This window comes from Pantherophis guttatus, chromosome 2 (assembly GCF_059756535.1).
Source record: "Pantherophis guttatus breed Tessera chromosome 2, ASM5975653v1, whole genome shotgun sequence".
NCBI classification, from domain to species: domain Eukaryota; kingdom Metazoa; phylum Chordata; class Lepidosauria; order Squamata; family Colubridae; genus Pantherophis; species Pantherophis guttatus.
In genome coordinates this window covers 196,736,220-196,758,758 of record NC_142064.1, presented here as the reverse complement: position 1 = coordinate 196,758,758, position 22,539 = coordinate 196,736,220, and the positions used below count along the sequence as shown (strand labels likewise).

General features: G+C 39.0%; 2 protein-coding genes across 2 annotated transcripts; one reads left to right on the top strand and one right to left on the bottom strand.

Annotated features, from left to right (window-relative positions):
• MRNIP (MRN complex interacting protein) lies at positions 1-8,632 on the top strand. Its single transcript, XM_034402745.3, has 5 exons — positions 1-270; positions 1,911-1,970; positions 3,304-3,401; positions 4,021-4,093; positions 7,922-8,632. The coding sequence occupies exons 1-5, from the start codon at positions 211-213 to the stop codon at positions 8,417-8,419; spliced, it is 789 nt and encodes a 262-aa protein (XP_034258636.1). The 5' UTR covers positions 1-210; the 3' UTR covers positions 8,420-8,632.
• SQSTM1 (sequestosome 1) lies at positions 7,897-18,673 on the bottom strand. Its single transcript, XM_034402733.3, has 8 exons — positions 18,188-18,673; positions 14,716-14,811; positions 12,047-12,273; positions 11,786-11,942; positions 11,449-11,535; positions 10,560-10,792; positions 9,880-10,087; positions 7,897-9,241 (listed from the first exon to the last, which is right to left on the bottom strand). Exons 1-8 carry the CDS (start codon positions 18,369-18,371, stop codon positions 9,081-9,083), a joined length of 1,353 nt encoding a protein of 450 aa, XP_034258624.1. The 5' UTR covers positions 18,372-18,673; the 3' UTR covers positions 7,897-9,080.
• Positions 18,674-22,539: the final 3,866 nt, after the last annotated feature.

Genomic DNA, 22,539 nt, shown 5'->3' with positions numbered 1-22,539 from the left:
GTGCAAGGCGGAAGAGCCTGCGGGTGATGCATCGCGCTTTTTCCCGCCTAAATCCTTCACTGAGAGAAGTGAAGCGAAGCAAGTCCGGGCGGGAGTGGAAGCGGAGAGGCTGGCTTACGACACAATATTGGTAGACTGGTGTGTGGTCTCTGAAGGAGGCTTTGTTTTGTTTTCGCTCGAAAGCCCCCAACAATCCCTCTTGTTTTTTTGATGGCTCAGCAGTTTCAGGTGCTGAGGTGCTGTTCCTGTAATATCTTCCAAGTGCAGCAGGTGAGAAACCGGGAGGGACTGGCTGTAGCGCGGGATACTTTTTTTTTTTTTTTAATTTAAACAGAAAAGGCTACCTCTGAATTGGATAGAAGGCTTAATTTGAACCGAACTAAGGAAATGAAATTCTACCAGTTTATTATAATAGCAGAAATATTTCATTTCCTAAAAGAAAAAATAATACTCTAGGTTGTGTGTGTGTGTGTGGGGGGAGGTTATAGGAATTGTAGGGGGAAAGGGCATCAATTTTCAGGATTGTGATGCTTTTGAGCAAGGGAGAGCAACTATGGTCCCTTTACCATCAGTGTACTTCAACTCCCAGAATTCCTGAGCCAGCCATGCTGGGAGGCAGCAATTCTGGGAGTTGAAGTCCACAGGTCATGAAGAGGGGGGCATAATTGCTTACCCCTGCTCTTGAACAAGGGGCAGATCTTCATAATGAGAAGCACCTGGAATTAGAGAATTTTTTTTGTTTGGCAATAGCCTGATGCATAAAATCAAATAGGCTTTAGTTTCACTGAGCCTTTTCCAATCTGCGGTCTTTCAGTTGCCTTGAACATCCATTCCCCTAATCCACAATTAACAGAACACGAATAAGGGATGACCTTGGATTTATCTAGTGATTGTCTCTCAGACAGCAAGTTAATTTGCCATGTAACATATGTTCTTAATTCATTCTCCACACCAATTTTTCACTTCTATAATATAAAGAACTTTGGTTGAATCGCTTGGAGATACTAATTGAAAAATGACTTTTCTCATAACAGCATATTTTCCAGATTGCATATATAACACCCTATTAAAAAGTTGAAATCTCTGAGTTATTGAAATCACAGACAGGTCCATGCAATTTTCCTAACAATATGGAAATGGTTTGCCAGTGCCTTCTGAGATTTCCTAGTGGTCTCTTATCCAATTGTTATCTAAATCTGACCCTTCCAAAAAAGTCAACCAGATGAAACTGCCTGCTGAGTTATGCTGTGTAGTGACAATACTATGGACAGAAGAGTGCTGATCCCATTTCATTATATATTTACAACAGATTTAAATTATAGAGAAGATTTCTGAATTTATTCTGTTTTTGTAATTCCACTGAACACTTCAAACTAAGAAGAAAATTAGGAAATTTCTAACACATATTGACTGTTAAAAAGGATCTCAAAGTGTGGAAAAAGTTAAACATATGAATAGTATGTTGAGAGAAATTTTTAAAGTAATAATAATACATGTAATAAATCCCCTCTGAAATCATAGATATTTAAAACATAAAACAATTAAAAATTATACAATGACCGGTAAGAAAAAGTAACAGAGTTGGTACAGTTTTAGCCAAAAACTTAAAATGTAACTTTTCTTTGCATCAACATTTCTGTTGCACATGGCATAATTTTAACGTTAGGATAAATTATATCAGATAAATAAGTATACTTAATTTGCATAATTTAGACAGATTATGGTGCACAGTAGAATTATATTTTACAGGTTGAGGGTTTAGTCATTAGATTGTAAATTTAGAGCTATTTGGGGAAAGACCATTTTTTGTGTCCATATGTAAATTCAATGAAAGTTTGTCTTTGGAAATTCTGAACCCAATCTGAACTGTAACTGGAGTAACTATTAATATACTTAAAATTCTTTCTTAGGTTAAAAAAAGCAAAAAATGGAATTGCAAAATATGTGATGAAAAGCAGTCAATTCTAAGGGTATGTAACCCAACTCATGTTTCTTTGTTAAAGTTAATACTATTAGTGGGATAGCTTTTTGACAATCGAACTTTTCTTTAATATCAGTCTTCAATTCTGTACCTAGTTATCTGTGGGTAAGTCTCACTGAAGTTCACATAAGTTACTTCTGATTTTACATGTATTAGGTTTCTAATACTAAATAAAACTTTGTCATCTTGCAAAAAAGGTTTTATGAAAATTGTCATATAATGGGAGCATTAAAGTTTAACAATGCTTTCTCTTTTCTTTCTTTCTTATACACATATCTTCAGAGAATACTATTAATACATGGAAAAGTATGAAGAGTGCAAAATATGGCAGCTATGTTACTACTGGCCCAAATATAAGATCATGTGATATGTGTACTGAAAGATTTATACTAGGTTCATCATTTTAAATATTTTATAATTTAATTATTGTTAACTACAGATATACTTGCTCAAGGAGAAAGGCAAGATATACATTCAATTATGTGTGCTGTAGTATAATACAATACAATACAACACAGTACAGCATAGCATAGCATAACAAAGCTTTTACATTACATGGTGAATATGGCAAAATGGCTAATTAATATTTTATCCAGCTATGAAATGATGAAGTGAACTTTGTAATATAAGCTTTCTAATGTCAACATTTCAGAGATATTTTCTTATCTAAACAGAGAAACAGAATGACTATGGATAGGCAAAATATATCAGTGGGAGCAGGAGTGACTTCCTGTTGGCTTTCCACTGGGTTTTCTTGTGGAAAGCTGGTAATAAGTGCTGGAAATAATCTCTTCCATTCTTCTTCCCTCCCCCTCAGCAGGCAGGTAAGTGGCTGCTGTTGGGCGGGAGAATGAGTGAGGGAGTGTGGTGTGAGCATATATGGACTGGCCTTTCCATGAATTTACAGGAAGCTGTCAGGGAATGTTGAAAATGAAAAATGACACACCCACAGTTGACTATGATTGCGCAGGAACAGCATTGAAGAAGCAGGACTCAGTAGCACTAAAGCAACCACAACTTCCCCACGTTTAATTCCCTTAGGAGTCATGGCATTGTAAGTTAGCATGTCTGAGGTGTCTGGGTTGGAAAGGCTTTGCTCTATGATGCACCATTTGACCCAGTTAAAGATACCAGATACAAGATTTTTAATAATATATAGATACGCATGTATCAAAATATAGTACAAGACTTGTTTTCCTTCCTAACATGCTTGGCACAGTTGTACTCAGGTAGAATTATATTCTTTAATGTTCAGTTAAGCGTTCAAGAATTAAAGGGAGTTAAAATTAAATAGTATTTTAATGGGATTTCACCCTATTTAGGTTTTTGGCCAGGGCTCTGGGGTTGATTGCAGACGCCATGTACAGAAACTAAACTTGCTGCAAGGAGAACAGGATCACACACCTGTAAGCAAACTTAGGTACGGTATTAACATTTTGATTGCTCTTTTTTCTATATTTATGGTCATAGGTGTTCTAGGGCAGTGGTTCCCCAACTTTTGCAGCTTGGCGGTCCGGCTGGGGGAGGAAGAGGGGAACCGGGCCATGTGAGTAGTGGGCGAGCAAGCATATGCAGCTTGATTCATTTGAGTGGTGGGCCGGCATGTGCACATGCACACAAACTCAGCCCAGTTGCGCATAGGCTAAGGGCCGGTAGTGGGCTGCAGCCTGGAGGTTGGGGACCCCTGTTCTAGGGGATGAGGTATATAACACACGACATAATCATGCAAATGTTATCTCTATTTGTATACATGTTATTCTGCGTGCAGTAAGTTTAGTGTCATTGTAATTTGGTGCAGATTTGCTTTTGCTTGGCAGCATTTATGCATATCACTGAAACTTCTCATTACAAGAATCAATAGATTTCCTTTATTCCCTTACTAAAACATAAGATTATAGGTATTTTGCATGTACAGTGCACATTTTTCCTGTTTGTACACTTAAACATTAGTTATTCCTGAATTGACAGCTTGATTTTATTTTTCCATATGTATATAAAGGTATAGTTATATACAGTAGTTAAATATGATCTACCTCTAGGTGTAAAGAAGAATCAGGACCAATAGTTGATGAGAATATGGCTGTTAACATCAAAGAAAAAACAGATTGGGAGGTAAGACTTTTTGATTTAGAAGTAGCATAATTATAAAGAATAAAATCATAAACTGTTAAATGAAGTAAAAATCATTATTTGATTTGATTTTTTTTGTTTTCTTGAGCAGTCAAGATAGTTACAATATTTAAAGAAACAGAATGTTTTATTAATGCAGGTTTAAAAAAATATCAAATAAGAAGTTTAATCTTAAAGAATGGTCAAGAAATGTGCCTTTGTGGATTTGCTAAATGCTAAGAGAATAGGGCCAATAGCAGCTTCTAAGCAAGTAAGTTCTACAGCCTGGGAACAAAGCAAGAGCCTTTCCTCTCCCATTGTGAGAAAGACAAGCTTTTCAAAGTGATAACATCTTCAAGCAGAGCTCTGCTGCTGTTGTTAACAGGTTTAGAGTGATTTGTAATGGGGTCCCTTGGATAATTGAATTCTTAGCCACCGACAATAGCAAATTGTGCCCAGTTGAACTTTTAAGACAGGCATCATAGAATCCCTGTACTTTGCACCAATTTGTAGTTTAGCTGCTATGTGATGTACCAAGTGCAATTTCTGAGTATTTTTCAAGAAAATTTTCACATATAGCAGTAGTCAATATTGGGCATAACAAAGATGTGGGTGTTCAGCAAATCTCACAAGCTCAGGAAGGGACAAGGACAGTGAATTCCATGCTAAATCTAACAGCTGTTGTGTGAACAATATCCAAGTGTGGGTTGGTTTGCCTTCTAAGGAGAGACAAGATAGAGAGTACCTGGCTTGCCAATAGTACTTGTGAGAATGATTTGGGTGTCTAGGTTGGCCACAGATTACGCTTGAGCCAGCAATGTGCCATAGGCCAATACTGTATTGGGCTGCAATAATGGAGGTATGTTGTCAAGATCACTGGAAGTGGTAACACTATTCTATGTTGCAGTGGTCTCACCACACCTGGAAATATGTTCAGATTTGGTCATCACGATATAAAAATGTTGAGAAACTGCGAAGAATGCAAAAGAGTAATGAAGATGATTATGGATTTGGAAGCTAAATTCTACGAATAGTAATAAAAGTAATTGTAAGGGATCACAGTCCCTTATGCCCTCATGAAAATTTGACTACTGCAACATGATCTATACAGGTCAGGTCCCAAAGAGCATTTGGAAACTTCAGCTAATGCAGAATGTGGCAGCATGGACAACTAATGGTGCCAGTTTTTCAGCACGTGTGACACCACAGCTTCACAAGCTGCATTGATTACCACATTCCTTTAGTGTTCAATTCAAGGTGCTGGTAGTTACTTTGAAAGCCCTTCATGACTAAGGGCTAGGTTTATTTACAAGACCATCTCTTCCCTATTGTTTCTATCTGTCTGGTCCAGCAGGGAATACATGTTGTGGGTTCTGTCAGTGAAGAAGTGTTGGTTGGTGGGCCCCTGAAAAAGGACCACAGTGCCTGCCCTTTAAATTATCATCCCTCCTGAGATTAGATTGGCCCCTGCCCTGATGGCCTTTTGTAAGGTTTTGAAAACCTGGTTCTGAGTCCAACCCCGAGATCTCAGGTGTGAGACTGAGCCTGTTTCTTGGCTGTGTTGAGGGGTTTGTTAACTATTCTTCGGTGCTGTGTGTTTTTAAATATTTGTATATTAAACAACGCATTGTTTTAATGTGAATCTTCCAGAGCTGCATACAGTACTTGAGATATTTAGCCTAGGGAAGAGATGATAGTAGTCTTCCAAAGATGAAGGGAAATCACATGGAAGAATGTGGATTTATTTTCCAAAACACCCATTTTAAGACAAGAACCAACGGATAGTAGCTTTACAGTGAGCAATCCAATGAAACAAGGAATTTCCTGAGAATTACTAAGCATGGAGCATTCTGCCTCCTGAAGTCGCAGGATATCCATTAGAGGAAATTTTTCAAAAAAAGATTTGTTCAGGGTGACATGAGGATTCTTGCACTGAGGAGCCTTTTGGATTGGAAGATCTTCATCCCTATGATTCCTCCTTCCTTTGTTGAAAAGGTAGATGAAAAAAACCCCAAGCTTATGGTTTTGAATTGCCTTTAATATCTGAAGGCAACTGGAATCCCTGTATATAACTAACCTCTTTCTTAATAAGTCTTATTGATCAGAACTCTAGACTTGTGCCCTGAATGTTCATTTATTTCTAGGTTAGAGAAGTCTGTCAGAAACATAGCTGGCGCTTGATGTAAGTATCTTGCCAAAATCACCACCTATAAACCAAGTGACAGCTGAGGGTCAAACTGTGCTCCAATATTTTAAACAGTATCATCCAAAACAGTCCAAACTTTAATCTCCAAATCCAGTATCCTGCTTGTCTCTATCTATCTGGATTCATTTTCAGCTTGTTCTCCTTCATCCAGCCTATTTTCGAACTTGGGCAATATTCACTTTATCTCTCTTGAATTGTATGTAAGCAATAGTAGAGATGGGTGTGATCAGTGTACTCCAAAGCCACAGATGACCTAATATGAGCTTGCCTCCATAGTTTCATGTGAATGTTGAACAACTTGAGGAAATAAATCGGAATATTCATGATCTAGATGCTGAACAGTGGTAAACAACATCTTCTGGACATGGCCAATAGAAAGAAGAACCACTATATTAAAAAGACCCAGTTCCAATCCAATCCAGTTGTGTGAAACAGCTGGCAAGCATTCTGATCACAAACGTAACTACAAAGTTGCTGGGACAGCTAGAATTCCAAAGACGGGCGGTAACCACAATGGGTGCTAAACAAATGATCATACGTCAAGACTACCTGTATATAGAAATTATTCTTTTTACATAGTAGCAATAGTTCCTTTCTCAGTGAATGTATAGAATACTTCCTTTGCTTCTACAGTAGTGATTAGTAAGAGTATCTGATGTTTGTGAATTAGAAAAATATAGGCTATATATTGTCTCTGGTTTTGTTGGCATAGAATGGCAAGAAATTTTGAGGTATTTGATCTAGGTTGGTTTGTATTCCTATCTTTTTAACTGTGATGCAGAGTGCCAAGTTCAGTCTGCTGTCAGCTATGGAAATTTGCTGAGTAAGATTGGCATTAACCACTTGACAAGGAGTAGTGGATTTAAGTTACAGAATACCAGATTCTAGTTGAGTATTAGGATTTCCTAGATCAGTTTGGAGGGTGGAGCTCCACTGCTAACACATGGTTTCTTTTTAATTAATATGTATGGATCTATTCAGAGTATCTTTTGAAATATAATAGATCTCCCACTATTGAACATTTTGAGGGTGTTTTGAACACTTCTGAAGACATTGTTATATATGTAACCCAACGATTACTTCTAGTAATCTGTACTGCAGCAACCCTCAACCTTTCCAGCTTTGCATACCAGCAGAGGGGATGGTTCCAGGCGAGCACATGCATACGCAGCTTCATTTGGATACCCGCCGCTCTTGCAAATGGAGCTTTGCACAAACTCATCCGCTGTTTGCACAATTGGAGCTGCACACACTTGCCTGCTGCTTCTACAGCCTGGTTCCAAACAGGCCGTGGCCCAGTAATGGACCAGTGATTGGGGACCCCTATTCTACCGTGTAACTAGTGTTAACACCTTTTCAATTTTGTAATGTTGAGCTTTCCAAGTTGAAATGTTTAATTTATGGGAGAACTGTATTTTTCACCAATCGATAACCCTGACAGGCCTGACGATTCTAGAGGGTTACTATGGTATTAAAACCATCCTTACAGTTCAAACTGCAATCACCATCACAGAAGTAAAATGGCTGTAGAATAAGAAAGCTCTGGGAACTATAAAGATATCAGATGGTTTCTCCTTTTAGCATTTAAGAATTGACATTGTTGCAATTTTTGTTTTTTATTTTAGGATAGGAGACACTTAGCCATGGTTAATGTAAAAAGCTGCAAAGATGATTTATGTGACAGTACAATTCCTGTGACTGAAGACCATGTGCTACAAAGAAATAATCAACAGCCTGAATCAAAAGTAACTGAACTTTCAAAATGGAATAAATTCCTTTTATCTGACAAGAGTTATAATATTAACATGACAGGTGGAAGGCAAAGGACATCAGACAAAACACCTGCTGCAGGCACAAGTGATGAAAGAGCCACCACTTCTAGTGCTGAGTGTGGTAACTGGCATCTCAAACCACAACAGAATGTATTAACCTGCTTTGACAGAGCAACAGATTCCGATCACCTTGGGACAAGCAGCAAATACTCTGCAGGTTTGGCTACTTGTCAAGATAAGGCACAACCTGCAGAATTTACCACTTCTTCAGGGTCTTGTGCTCCTGTTAAATCAAACAACCTTTATGGAAGTCTTTTTTCCACAGGAGAGGATTTTGATGATGATATTTAAGGCTCTACAGTGAGATTTGTTGATTTTTCCATTGAGATGGTTTAAAATAATAGCCATATGGCCTGCATTTAAACCAGACTCTTCAATGTTGAATAATAAAGTGGATCATATTCCAGCCATATTGTTTTAGGCATGGCACAAAAAGGCTTTATCTGTGGAGCTGTGCTGTATTGTTAATGGGACCATTATTAATAAAGAGGCATGGAAAGCAAAGGCTTTTACAAAAATCAAATCTTTGAATAAGTGGTAGCTTAGAAAAGCTAACATCATTACTGGTATCTATTTTTTAAAAATTGATATACCTCTAATTAAAGAAATTTAAGCACTAAATTAAAAGTAAAAATTAAACACTAAAATAACATTTCTAACAATCACATGGCTCCATGATGATGACTAAACATGGAAGATCCACCAAAGATCTCTAACTGCCATTGCCACAACTTGAAGGTAAAAGACCACCTGACATAACTTTAAACTAGTTCTATTTCTTGTGTAAATATTAACCCTTACCCAGTGCATAAGAAAGAACTCAATTTGGAAAGTTAGCATGATTATGATGTTATCTATGAATATGGAATTACAATCAGACCGTTACAGAAAGGAAAAAGGTATAAAAAGAGGTTTTAACAATGTGTGTTAAGAACTACGAGTTATACAAGAGCTATTTGGAAGCGGACGGTTGCTTGGCATACTGGATAGCGTCCAGGGCTGCCCCAATGTCGTAGTTCTTGGAATGCAGCAGGTGAGTCAACCAGCCTCCCGTATCAGAAAATCCCATCGAGAGCATCTGGGACAAGGATTCAATCAGACGAGGATCTGCTTCTGTAAACAGATTGAATTTTAGCATGTCATATTCATTGGCCCATAAAAATTGTAATCACATACCTAAAATTTGCAATTCCACACTTGAATTTAATTAAATTCAGCCAATATTGCCATTTTTTAAAAAGTTACTTTATAGAACAATCCATCTCATTCAAATCTAATAATCATAATGGGGATTGATTTATACAAAATGCAAAGCTAAAACGAATCAGATTATAATCAGCCATATAAATTAAAATTTTAGGTTGAAAGTAGGTCTTTCAAATATTCCTAAATTGATTTTCTAGCTAAAGGATGCTTACGTTATCATTCCATAATAACTTAGGCAATAAAAATGCCAGGTGACCTACCTATAAAGCTGGTGTGACTTGTAAAGGTAAACATTGTGTTAGATCTTTAAGTCAAACTACCATTTGGGCAGAGGATTTCATGCACAGCACATTGGCTCTTCACTAAAGCAGCCTAGCTATTTTTGAACTTTTGTGCAAGCCTAAGAATATGATGCTGCTATAGTTTTGCCAATGCTTTAATAGTATTTTTACAGAAATATTTATTAGGATTTAGTTTGTATCCAAGCTTATTAGGACACAGTAATTTCTATAAAATAGTTTTGGAGCCTGCCTAGTTCTTATTACCAGGTGGAAGATGAGGGTACATTGCAGCTTCTCGCAAGCCTGTTGGTCCAGCATTAGTGGGAGCTTCAACGGGATTTAGAGATTTTGGGCTGTCTTCCTCTAGCATTTGTAAGGACTGCAATTCACCAGTTGAAGGATCTACTTCCTTTGAAGATAAATGGGTCCAGTCTTCATCTGCTCCTGAACAACCACTGGATTCACTTCGTTCCTGGAATATACAAATACATAAAATGTTAGCACACCTACTTTTACTAGCTATATTTACAACTACATCAAGAAATGGTAATTTGCTTTTTATTAATTATTCAAAAGATATAGATACCTCTATATCTATATTGCAACAGATAGTAGTAAATCCTACAACATATGCAGAAATATCACTCTTCCCAGAATCTAAGGACAAGAAAATTTTTGCAATTCAGGTAGGAAGTGTTCCAGAGAACTTGGATAATCAATTCCGCTTCACTCCATGCCCATCTGAGGGCAGTTCAGCCATTTCATACAAAGGTCTAGTATGAATAAGCTTCAGATTAAATATAATAAAGTGTGTTTTATTGCTAATAAAAATATTAACAAGCTACTTTTCTCTTGCAGGTTAAAAAGTTTGATATCCCAACAGCTTCAGCATTCTTGGAGCACTAATTAACATATCTTTATATGTGCAAAACTGACATTTGTACCTGTGACAAAATAATCTCTTCTTCCATCTGTGCAGGTGGAGAACAGACTATCATCTCCTGCATTTGGTTTGCAAGAGCATCACTTATGTCTAGATTATTTTCAGAATTTGCTTCTGGTTTGGTCTGCTCAGTAGGACTGCTAGGTTTGGGGCAGTTCTTCTCAGAAGTAGGTTGTGCAGGTGATACTTTGCTTCTTTGACCCTCATGTTCAACATCAATATCCACTTCAATGCCTAAAAAAGCAGTTGACAATGGGTTATGTTAATGACATACTGCAGTACATTCATGGGCATCACTAATGTTCTGTCTATGTTTTCATTACTCTAGTTCTTTCATATTTTGTCTCAAAATTACAGATTAATTCTTCTGTCACCCACCCCCTATTTCATAGGCAACGTATTTCCAAATAAACCATCATTTGGGAGAACATAAAAATGAGTAACTAGATTATATTATTTGGGTATTGCATCCGATGTTCTCTAGTACTTGATGCATGACTGCCAACTCATTCTCGTATTACACGTTAATCCATGAGAGTTTCAAGTGTTTAGTTACTATTTGTACATCACATTGTAGTATGCTTAATCACTGTTAATTTATTAATGATAATATTCAAAGTATATGATCATAGTTGATAATATATTTTTAAAAACTCTACTGATATCTTACATAATTCACCCATGATATTCTATATTTTTTGGTGAAATTATTTGGGTGAACCAAATAAAAAGTTTGGTTTCTGGGAAATCCACAAGAGGGACATGAAAAGCAATATTTAATATTTTAAACCTCCCAGAATTACCTTGTGATAAGGTGGGCAGTTAGTAAATTTTACAAATAAATGTATTTTACAAATAAATAAAAATATACAGTGAAAGGAATTGTTTACCAAGCGGACCCAGGAATGCAGCAACACTTTCTCCAACATTCTTCAGGAAATTGACACTGGCATCTTGAGCTTCATTGCTAGTGGTTTCTTTTATAAAGCAAAAATATAAATGATACATATATAAGAATTATTCAAGACAAGAATTTTATGAGTTTATCAATCCTGATCAGAGGAGGGATATGTGTACGCATGTATAAAATTAAATATATAATTTTAAAATACTTTTTTAAGATGTAGAAATCTAAAATTATTTCCTTGCAAATGCTGTTTATATAGACAGGTATCAGATTTTTGCTAATTTATTTTGCATTTAAAGCCTGTTATTACAACTTCTTACCGCGCTCTGGAGCATCACTTTGAGAAGAAGTACTAGCTTGTGCCTGGCCAGAATTCTGGTGGTGATGGGCAGAACGTGGGTGTCCCCTACCACGCAACCAGGGAAAGGAACAACCATCGTGTCTCATTTTACGAAGCCAGCGACCTTGAAGAAGCCACTAAAGGGTAAACAAATGTTTTTAAGCCACAGCAGCTTTAAAATAAATGACTTTATAAATTTTACAATTATCTTTGTATATCTGCCTTTTTTTATAGTACTAACCTCAAGCTGGTGGAATGGACTTGGAAACATGATCATGTTATGCTCCTTATGGACACCTTTTCCCTCACAAGTGCTGCACAGGTCATAGTCTGGACAAACTGCACATTTGAATCTGGCACCCACAACTGGGCCCTCACAACCATCGCAGATCACATTAGGATGCACGAGGTTTGGAGAATGCTCCTTGTTGCAGGAATGACGGTTCACATGCTTAAGCTCCTTTTTTTCTGAAAGACACAAACAGAAGCGATTGTTCAACTACAACCATGCTGATTAAACTATAACATGTAGTCCTCCACTTATAATTGGTTTAAGTGACTGTTCAAAATTACAACAGCGCTGAAAAACGTGGCATAACTTTTTTTATACATATGACTGCTGCAGCATCCCACCCCCTAGTCACGTGATCATGTTTTGGGCAACTAATATTTATGACAATTGCACTGTCCTGGGGTCACATGATCACCATTTGTAATCTTCCCAGCTGGCTTCTGATGAGCAAAATCAATGGGGGGGGGAAGCTAGATCTGCTTAATGACTGAATGATTCACTTAATAACTGCAGTGATTCACTTAACAACTTTGGCAAAAGAGGTCATAAAATATTGCAAAATTCACTTAACTGCCTTGTTTAGCCACAGAAATTTTGGGCTCAATCAGGGCTGTAAAGTTGAAGACTACCTTACCTGAGACTAAATTGCAAGACAATTAAAAGGCATTATAAAGCAAGGTTTAATCCCCTCCCTCCCACAGGTTAACTGTACCTAATATTTAAAAGAGTATGCCTACCATCTGGGTGGATAAAAATCAATGATTTTTTAAAAAAAATCAAAAAAATCTTATTTTTTTTATTTAAATTGGATTTTATTGATTTCAATCGGATTTTTTCGATTTTTATCGAATTTATTTTAATAAAAAACTTTAGGAGTAAAAATCTATTGTAAGATAGTTTTCTATTTAAGATACATAAATAATTTAATTTATTCAGCATTAAATGGAGCTTAGTTATGTAGCATGAGGCTGAATATTCTGCAACACTGAGACTATCGGTGAGTCAACAGTGGGTCAAAGGAGTAGCAGAGATGACAGTTGCTCTTTAAAAATTATGATTTAAATTGAGTTGATTTAAATCAAGCCTTTTTACTAGTGATTTAAATTGTGATTTAAATAAACTTGATTTAAATCAAATCCACCCTGCCTACCATAATACAAATAGATATGTCTTAAGTTCACAAATCACAATAAGACATGTTTGTTTTCCATTTAGTGGGCTCTGTGAACCTAGCCATATCCGTTTTCAATTTTGCCTATAACAGGACCATTTTCCCATGAAAGACCCTAAGTCTTGAATAAACAACATCTCATGAAGGAAATCTAGAACAGCCTTTTTCAATCATCTCCCTCCTCCCCTTCACTTCTTAAAAATTCCTATGAAACAATCCAGTTTAGTGTAAGAAGCTACCCTAAAAATGCAAACTTTGTTTTAGCATTTTGAAATAACTTGGGTAAAAACTGACTTCAATGTAATGCAATTAAAAATTAAAAACATTCTTAAAGGACTCATTCTGCAACAGATGAGTGAACCACAACATTTTATTGGCAGGAAAAGTTGCTTCATATCACATATAGGCTCCTTTGCTTTGAGTGATTGAAACTGTTTTTCCTTCAAATCATACCTGCAGATTCAATGCAATTAACAGCATTTTCGTTTCTACCAGAAGACAAAGGAACCAGTGCCAGTCAATGCCAGGTGCAGACTTTAATGGTTACTTTTTTTGTATTTCCCAAGGCAGCTGCTGCTGCTTTCTTCCAGAATAGCTGAGTGAAACCCATTTTTCATTGCCCATCATTCACGGGCCATTCTAATTAAGTGTTCAAAATATTTTTTCAGTTTCAAAGCCTCTTGAGTATAGGTTGGAAATTAAGACTAAATGAAAGATAGCAAGAAAAATATCTACCTGCTTTACTTTTACATCAACAAATTACTTCTTGCTATAGATTGCTTCTATAGAAAAGCCACAATGTCCTAATTACCTTGGCTTAGTTGCTGGAACAAGAAATTATTTTTAGAAATTATAATTGCAAGAACAATTGTCAAAAGTGAGGAGCTGCCACTGTACAGGTAATCCTCAATTTACAACCATTCATTTAACAACCGTTTGAAGTTACAACATTGAAAAAAGTATCTTATGATTGATCCTCACACTTAAGACCGTTACAGTGTCCCCGTTGTCCTATAATCAAAATTCAGGCACATGGCAAATGGCATATATAATGGCTGCAGCATCCCAGGGCCATGTTTTCACCATTCCCAGGGGGCTTTCAACAAAGTCAATGGGGGAACCCAGATTCACTTAACACCCACAGCAAAAAAGATCATAAAATTGGGGATGAATCATTTGATGCCCACGTCACTTAGTGACAGACGTTCCAATTATAATCCAAGGACTACTTGTATTTTAATTTCATATCCACCATTGTCTTTAATTTTCTCTGCTTTCTGCTTAGCCTGAAATACTTCCAATAATAGGATAAGGATTATGAATTGAAAATAATCTGTGTAGCGCAGGTTCTTTATTTGGAACCAATTGCATAGTCCAGAATGCATAAGAGTGCAACTGCAAACAATGCAAAAAATGTTATCTTTAACATAAATGCAAACAATGTTACCTTTAACATAAATCCAAAAAACTCCAGCTTTCACAGAGGGTGGAACCAACTTCAATTCCTCATCACTGGAAAAAGCGATCATGTCACCATCTTCATCTGAAAGTAAATAATTCATTTACTATTTGATACAAAAGATATACAATCATAGTCTGAACAATTCTTATATAACATCCACACAGAAAGTCATCAACAGGAAGCAGGAAACATGGTTGTGTTGCCTCTTATGTTGAATAAGTTTAAAAAGGCAGCAAAACACAACACTGATTATTCATTCCTCCCAGCTGTTTTTTTTTTGTTTTGTTTTTTGGATCATTGCGTTATTACTACTTCTAGTTCTGCATCTACGTTTTATACCAGTGAAGAAATATCCTTTTGTTATAAACTTACTCTGTCCCAGTGGTTTTCAACCTTGGCAATGTTATGAAGTGTAGCTTCCAAGTCCCAGAATTCCCCAACTAGCTAGGGAATTCTAGGACGCAAGTCCACACATCACAAAACTGCTAAGGCTCAAAAACACTACTCTACCCAAAATCAGTTTACAGACTGCATGCTTCCTACCTAACTCATTCAATTAAATTTAAAATTAAAATTAAATTGTAATTTTTTATTGACAGATGCATACAAAATATAAAACTTATTATGCAGGTCTCTATTTCAAGGCTAAAATCAGATGACCATAACAAGAGCTCCAACTAGAGCAGGGGTGTCAAACTGGCGACCTGTGGGCTGGATGCATCATGTGCAGGCCACAACCCCAGCTCCACGAAGGGGGAAAAAACGTTGTGAAATGTCACGTGATGGCAATGTAATGCTGTGAGTTTGACACCCATGAACTAGTGTCAGTTTTGACTAGCGATTAAGGCACCTGGCTAGAACCCAAGAGACTGAGAGCTCTAGTCCTGATTTAGGCATGAAAGCAGGCTGGATGATGTTGGATCAGTCATTTTCTCCCAGGCCACATCATCATGGTCAGGTGACAAGCTGGTTGGTCAATTCCAGTTGCAACCAACGGATCAACAGTCAATTTGAAAAGGAAAAAAAAAAAACCCAGACCCCTGCATTTAGGTCTAGGATGAAAAAAAAGAGGCTCCAACAAGCTTTAAAAGGCTTTAAAGAAGGAGTAAAATTCAAAGTAGCGTTTTATATGGATTCTTAGTTTTTATCTTTATTCTCAATCTGGAAAAGCAGGTATTCTTTTTGTAACTCTTGGATGGCAAACTAAAGCTCAGTCATACATACCTTTGCAAACTGTGATAGAAGTAACTATCTTTAAAAACTCTAGAAAAGCTAGTAGTAAGATTTCTACTAGAATGCAAAACGTAACAAAAGAAAAGGTATTTCTTCTCTGAATCAATCAGTAGTTATTATCCTGAATTAATTGATGCAGTGGTTTCCATAGTGGAGGGGAAAAATAATGAAAACATCATTTAAATAAAACATCTAATAAAACATCCCTTTCCTATAAAGAGAAATGTAATCATTCCGGTTTCTTTCCAGAGTTACACCTCCCAATCATTTAAACTAGGGGTCCTCAAACTTGGCAGCTTGAAGACTTGTGGACTTCAACTCCCAGAATTCTCCAGCCAGCATAACATATCTGGCTGGAGAATTCTGGGAGTTGAAGTCCACAAGTCTTCAAGCTGCCAAGTTTGAAGACCTCTGATCTAAACGGAGGTGGGGAACTATGGCCCCTTTATGACTTGTGGACTTCAACTCCCAGAATTCCTGAGCCAGCACCCCACCCCCGATCTAACACAATCCCTTCATTCACAAGGAAAATTTACCACACTACAGGTCAAAGCTACATGATTTTGCTTTTGTCCACCTTTTGCTAAAAGTGAGTTCAAGGTCATTTTCCAGGATACATGTCTTTCTACATATCTGTAATAAGATCTTACCATAGGCTTGGATAGAGTCCCAAACATCTGAAGTTACTTTCCCCCAAAACTAATTAGTTTTAATTTAAAACTAAGAATTTAAACCAGACTTTCTGGAATTGGTGCATAACCTACAGTACAATAGCAAGAAATAATAGAATTTCTTATGCCTTTTAGCAAACCTTGAGGCTTGGGTCTGTTCTGTTCTGATGAGGAAACAGGACTACTTTTAGGGCAGCAAAGTTTAGAAAGAATGGTCATAACACACCAAGGGCATTGGACCTTTAACCACTACATGACAGTCTTTCCTTTGCCCATGTGAAGTCATAATTGTTTGTTTATTCTTGTCCTTTGTGGATTACCTATTAAAGCTTGGAATTTGGACCAGGATATATCAACAAACTTTTTAATAAACTGCTATAAGTATCCTTGACTTACAACTACAATCGAGCCAAAACTTTCCGCTGCTAAGCAAGATAGTTACGTGAATTTTGCCCCTGTACAATCTTTCACGCCACAGTTAAGTGAATCACTACAAAGGTTAACTTAGTAATATGGTTGTTAAGTGAATGTCCCTTTCCTATTGACTTTGTCAGAAGGCCCCAAAAGGGGATCACATGACTCTGGGGCACCACAACCATCAAATACATGCCAGTTGCCAAGTGTCTAAATTTTGATTATGTGACCATGGAGATGCTGCAACGTTCTTGTGAAAAATGGTCAGAAAAATGGTCCTAAGTCACTTTTTTCAATGCTGTTCGAACTTCAAATGGCCACTAAACAAATGGTTGTAAGTCAGGGACTACCTGTACTGACTCTTCGTTTAGAAGCTGAACTTTAGTATATGAATTCAGACAACAGTTCGATTTAGAAGCTAAGTGGCTGGCCTAGAAAGTGGGAGACTCTGAGTTCTAGTCCTGCTTTAGAGGTGAAAGTCAGCCGGATAGCCTTGGGCTCAACCCACGTCACCGTGTTTGCTAGTGTTAGGAAAATAGGAAGAGAAAGGAATATCATACATGCTGGCTTCCTTGAGTCACTTTATAAAGTAATGAAGGTGGGATAAAAAAATATAATAGTTTCCTGCTGTGGAACCATGATCAGGAAAATCTCCAGCCTGATTTAAACTGCTCAAGATTGTCCATTAAAGAGCTAAACGTGGCTATGAGAGGTGCAGTCCAGTGTATCATCTTTTCAAGAGCTCCATTTTATTTAGTTCTGTACATACAGGGACATCTGTACAAAATCCAACATTGTGATACTATGTAATACTCTACTGAAAATAAAGTATACCATATTAAAAAAAAAAAGAAAGATCCTAAAACGTAGGGAAAGGGTTGAAAATTTCTGGGTTTCCACGCATTTATTTAAATGGATACTCGCGTTTACGGTTTCTTACCTCCTGGCACTCTAAACCTACCTAACCCGAAGAGAAAGAAGCGCTAAGAGCCCCAGTAAATATCAGATTTTGGGGTGCCGCTCTCAAGAATCAGGAGCTGCTATTCAAGGAAAGCTCCATACCGGGGTGGGGGTGGGGGAAATGAATAAGAGAGAAGCGATGCAGCCTCTCCGCCCCATCGATCCCCTCCATCGCTCACCCTTATAGTACATCTGAAAGGCTCCCGTGGCGGCGGCGGAATTGCGGAGCAGCCCCTGGAAAAGCTCGGCGACCTTGTCCCGTATCTGCTGGTAACGGGCTGGAAGGTCGACGGCGAAGCGCCGGATCTCGCGGGTGGTCTCCTCCTTGCCCAGCAGGTAGGCCTTGATCGTCAGTTGAGCCATCGCGGCGACGGCGGCGGCGCTGGGTTTCTGTGGCGCAGCAACAATTGGCGCTCCGGCAGGCTGAGGAACAGAGGCGCTTCAACCTCTATGCGAGCGACGTCCTTTCACCGCTTGGTTGCCGATGACGACCCGGCCCGGCTATTTATGGGCGCCGCAACCCACGGAAAAGAGGCGGAGTTCAGGTGGGAAAGTCCCGGCGCTGGCGAAGCGAGGATAATAATAATAGGTACCAAGGGGAGATATGCCGAGTTCTCCTCACCCCCCCTTTCCCCCCCCCCTACACCCTCCGAAGGGAACCTTAACTGGGTTTTGTGGTTAAAAGGAGGGTAAGACAACCTCACGAGAGGCGGTTGCAACGGCGCGATTGGCCCCGGCTTTCCTTCTCTCCTCCCCCCCCCCCCTTCTTCAGCTGGACGGCGGTGGCGAATCAAAACTTCGGGCCTAGCGAGCCTTCCACAAAGCCTCGAGCGAGCGTTACTCAGCATTTCCTTCGCTTTCCAACGTGAGGGAACGCTAACAGGCTTCGGGGCGGCCGCAGGCCTCGCAACGGGAGGCGGAACGAGAGTCGCTTCCACGGATCTTGGACGCCTGACTTCCTTCTCCCGATTTGCTGACTCACGCCGTGACAAAGAAAAAAGAAAAAGACGCTGGAGTGTTTTGCAGGCCTTGTCGGAAGGCTCCACGCCTGCGCCCGGTTCCCCCAGACCGGTGGCCGAGAGTTTCTCCCGCTACCTGCAAACAGATTGGGGAGACCCTTAACAGCCACTTCCGTTACCGGAGAGGGGGTTATTTTGCTTTTCACTAGAGCAGGGGTGGGCAACTGTGGCCCTTTTACAACCTGTAGACTTCAGCTCCCAGAATTCCTGAGGCAGCATGGCTTTCTTAAGAATTCTGGGAGTTGAAGTCCACAGGATGTAAAAGGGCCACAGTTGCCCACCCCTGCACTAGAGGCAATAAGTATAGCCTAGTAAACAGGTGTAGAAGGAATTGGGGGATGCTGAACCAGCCCATCCATTTAGCTTGGAGCCAGTCTCCCATTAACGTAGGCTTACTTCTGTATAGCCTTGCTGGTTCCTTAGCTCACAGCAAACCAGCCCAATCGAGGATAACAAAATGACAGCAAACCCCACTCCCTACGTAGTCCTGAAGATGTTACCCTAGTTTGGGTAATGAAAAGTTTCAAAACAACCAAACTCAAACAACACCAAGCCTCTACGGTTCAGTCTTGAGTTACAAATATTCTCTTCCATTGGTACCATAAGTTCTAATCCATTTTTCGGCATTAAGCCAGCTAAATGACATGACCAGTCTCGCAACCAGTGGTGGGTTCCAACCGATGTTACCACTGGTTCTCTTTGCGCACGCACTTTGCGCGCAATCGCTTCACACAAGAGCATTAGGTTTCTGCCCAGCTGAGGTGCAGCAATCCACTCTGCCGCGCCTTTCAGCTGGGCTAAAAAACAAGAAATAAAGATAGGTATAACACAGGGGCGGGCGGGAGGGCCCAGCTCCCAGTCAAAGAGAACTGGTTTGGTGATGTCACATCATCACAACTACCGGCTCGCCCGAACCGGGAGCAACCCACCACTGCTCGCTACCCTAGGAAGGAGACAAGGCAAACTACTACTAAAAATCTTGCCATTGATAGGATTTGTCCAGGCAAATACCAAGAGTCAACAGATTCAAAGGCACCAAAAATGATTGCACCCTTCCCCCCCCCCATAGATATGACCAGGATGGAACCCAGATGCTCTTTTTGCTTAAGCCCATCAAACCAAAAAACTCAGTGGCTAAGACGCTGAGCTTGTCAATCGAAAGGTCGGCAGTTCAGCGGTTCGAATCCCTAGTGCTGCGTAACGGGGTGAGCTCCCATTACTTGTCCCAGCTTCTGCCAACCTAGCAGTTCGAAAGCACGTAAAAAATGCAAGTAGAAAAATAGGGACCACCTTTGATGGGAAGGTAACAGCGTTCCGTGCGCCTTTGGCATTTAGTCATGCCAGCCACATGACCACGGAGATGTCTTCGGACAGCGCTGGCTCTTCGGCTTTGAAACGGAGATGAGCATCGTCCCCTAGAGTCGGGAACGACTAGCATTTATGTGCGAGGGGAGCCTTTACCCCAGATAAAACTGCTTGCAATCCCATTTAGGCAACAAAGCATTGAAGCCTCTACCTGGCAACTTTACAAAAGCATTGCAAACCTATCCTTTGTTTTATTGATTGACCTTGACACTCAGTTTCCTTAACAATGAACTTCCCCAGCTCTGCTGCCCTCCAGAAAAACCCATTTTGTCTAAAAATAGAACTTGCCTCAGGTACACTAACCAGGACCTGCCTAGCTTCCCAAACTGTCCAACAAATCAGATCCTTAGGATTTCTTTCCTTGCAGCCTTTAATTTCTATAAAAATTCTTTTCTTTTCCATTGTTAAGGGTCTGTCTGTCTTAAAAAGCAGGCATCCAATAAACATTGCAATAATAATGGTTATTCTCAGTATTGTGCTCCTTACTTCAGCAAAATTCCAAAATAGTATATTTGCACTAAGCAAGAGATAGAGTAGTTTAACCCAAATGTAATATTCCAGTTTATATATAACATGTAGCCACTGGTGGGATTCAAGTAATTTAACAACCGGTTCTCTGCCCTAATGATTTCTTCCAACAACCAGTTTGCCTAACTGCTCAGAAAGTTAACAACCGGTTCTCCCGAAGTGGTGTGAACTGGCTGAATCCTACCACTGCATGTAGCCCCTTTGCTTCATGAGTTGCCCTAGTTGCTTCTGGGTGTGATTCAGGGTGGTGGTCACTACGTATAAAGCCTTACATCAGCGGCTTCCATCCTTTTGGGCATCAGGGACAGGTTCCATGGAGAGAGATTTTTCGGTGGATCAGAGGGATGTGGTTTTGCATGCTGCCTGCATCCCAGGGATGGGACTTCGCTGGTTTGCATGGCCCAGTTTCTGGCATGCCACAGCCCAGTGCTGATCCTCAGACTGGGGGTTGGGGACCCTGCCCTACATAACTTAAAGCCTGTTGCCTGCCTCCCAAAGTGTCTGCCTGGCCAGTTTAATCTGGCAAAGTAGGCACGCTCTGGGTTCCTTTGATTAAACAATGTTTAATCTCTTTGGGAGACAGGCAACGGGCTTTAAGTTATGTAATTTATCGGGACCCTGAAAGCACATCTTCTCTGTTAGAACCCCTGTCCCCACCCCAAGATTAAAACATCCCCCTCCTAATTGCTATTTTAAAGGGCCCTGAAGACGTGGCTCTTCACCCTGGCCTTTGACAAGGATTGATGCTCTTTTTTTCCATGTTACCATCTGGATGTTTTCTCTGCCTTCTTTGTTTTTTTAGTTATATTGTTTTTATGTTGTTTTTAAATGCTTTCAAGAGTTTGTAAACTACTCAGTCTCACTGGGAATTCAGGTGGCATATTATTTTCTACAAGTGAGAGAGAAAAGCTCAGTTAGAAAAAACTCTTCCTTGATCTCCTGCCTATATTACTCGGTATGACATCATTTGTCTTCCAGAAGATTCAAAAGAAAATGAATCCTTGTACTTTAGGGCTTCTATTACCAAAGGGAAATTAACTCAGCTGATAATGACTCATTCAAAGTCTCATGACTGCTTTAAGTCCACCTCTTTGTTACTGCCCTAGCTAGCAAAAATAGTCAGTACCTGCATAATCACTATCCTACAGCTTATGTAGGCATGGCTGTATCTACATAATACATTAACCCATAGTTTACTGAGATTCTCAACTATTTCTTTCCATAATATTCTAAATTATAAAATAGCTACAGGGATGGGGCTGGTACAATATGAGAGCCTACAATTCTTGAATAGTTAACCAAAGAAAAAAAACTGACAGGATTTCAGTAGTGAAAACATTAAATACAATAAATATTGTGTGTACTTTGCCCACAATATTTGTGTTCTTAACTAGAATAACTAGATCAGATTTATTTTATGCAGGGAAATAAAGGGGAAAAATAAAAAGCCACAAGTTGTCTCAGCTATTACTGAGAGAATGGAATATTCTATACCTTTGGGGCTGATATTTTTCTTGCCTAGCCATCTTTTTTGTTATAAAAATCTGACCCTGTTCATGTTTTTTTAAAGTAAAAATCAATGCATGGATTTAAAAATATGACCTCCATTCCTTAATCTA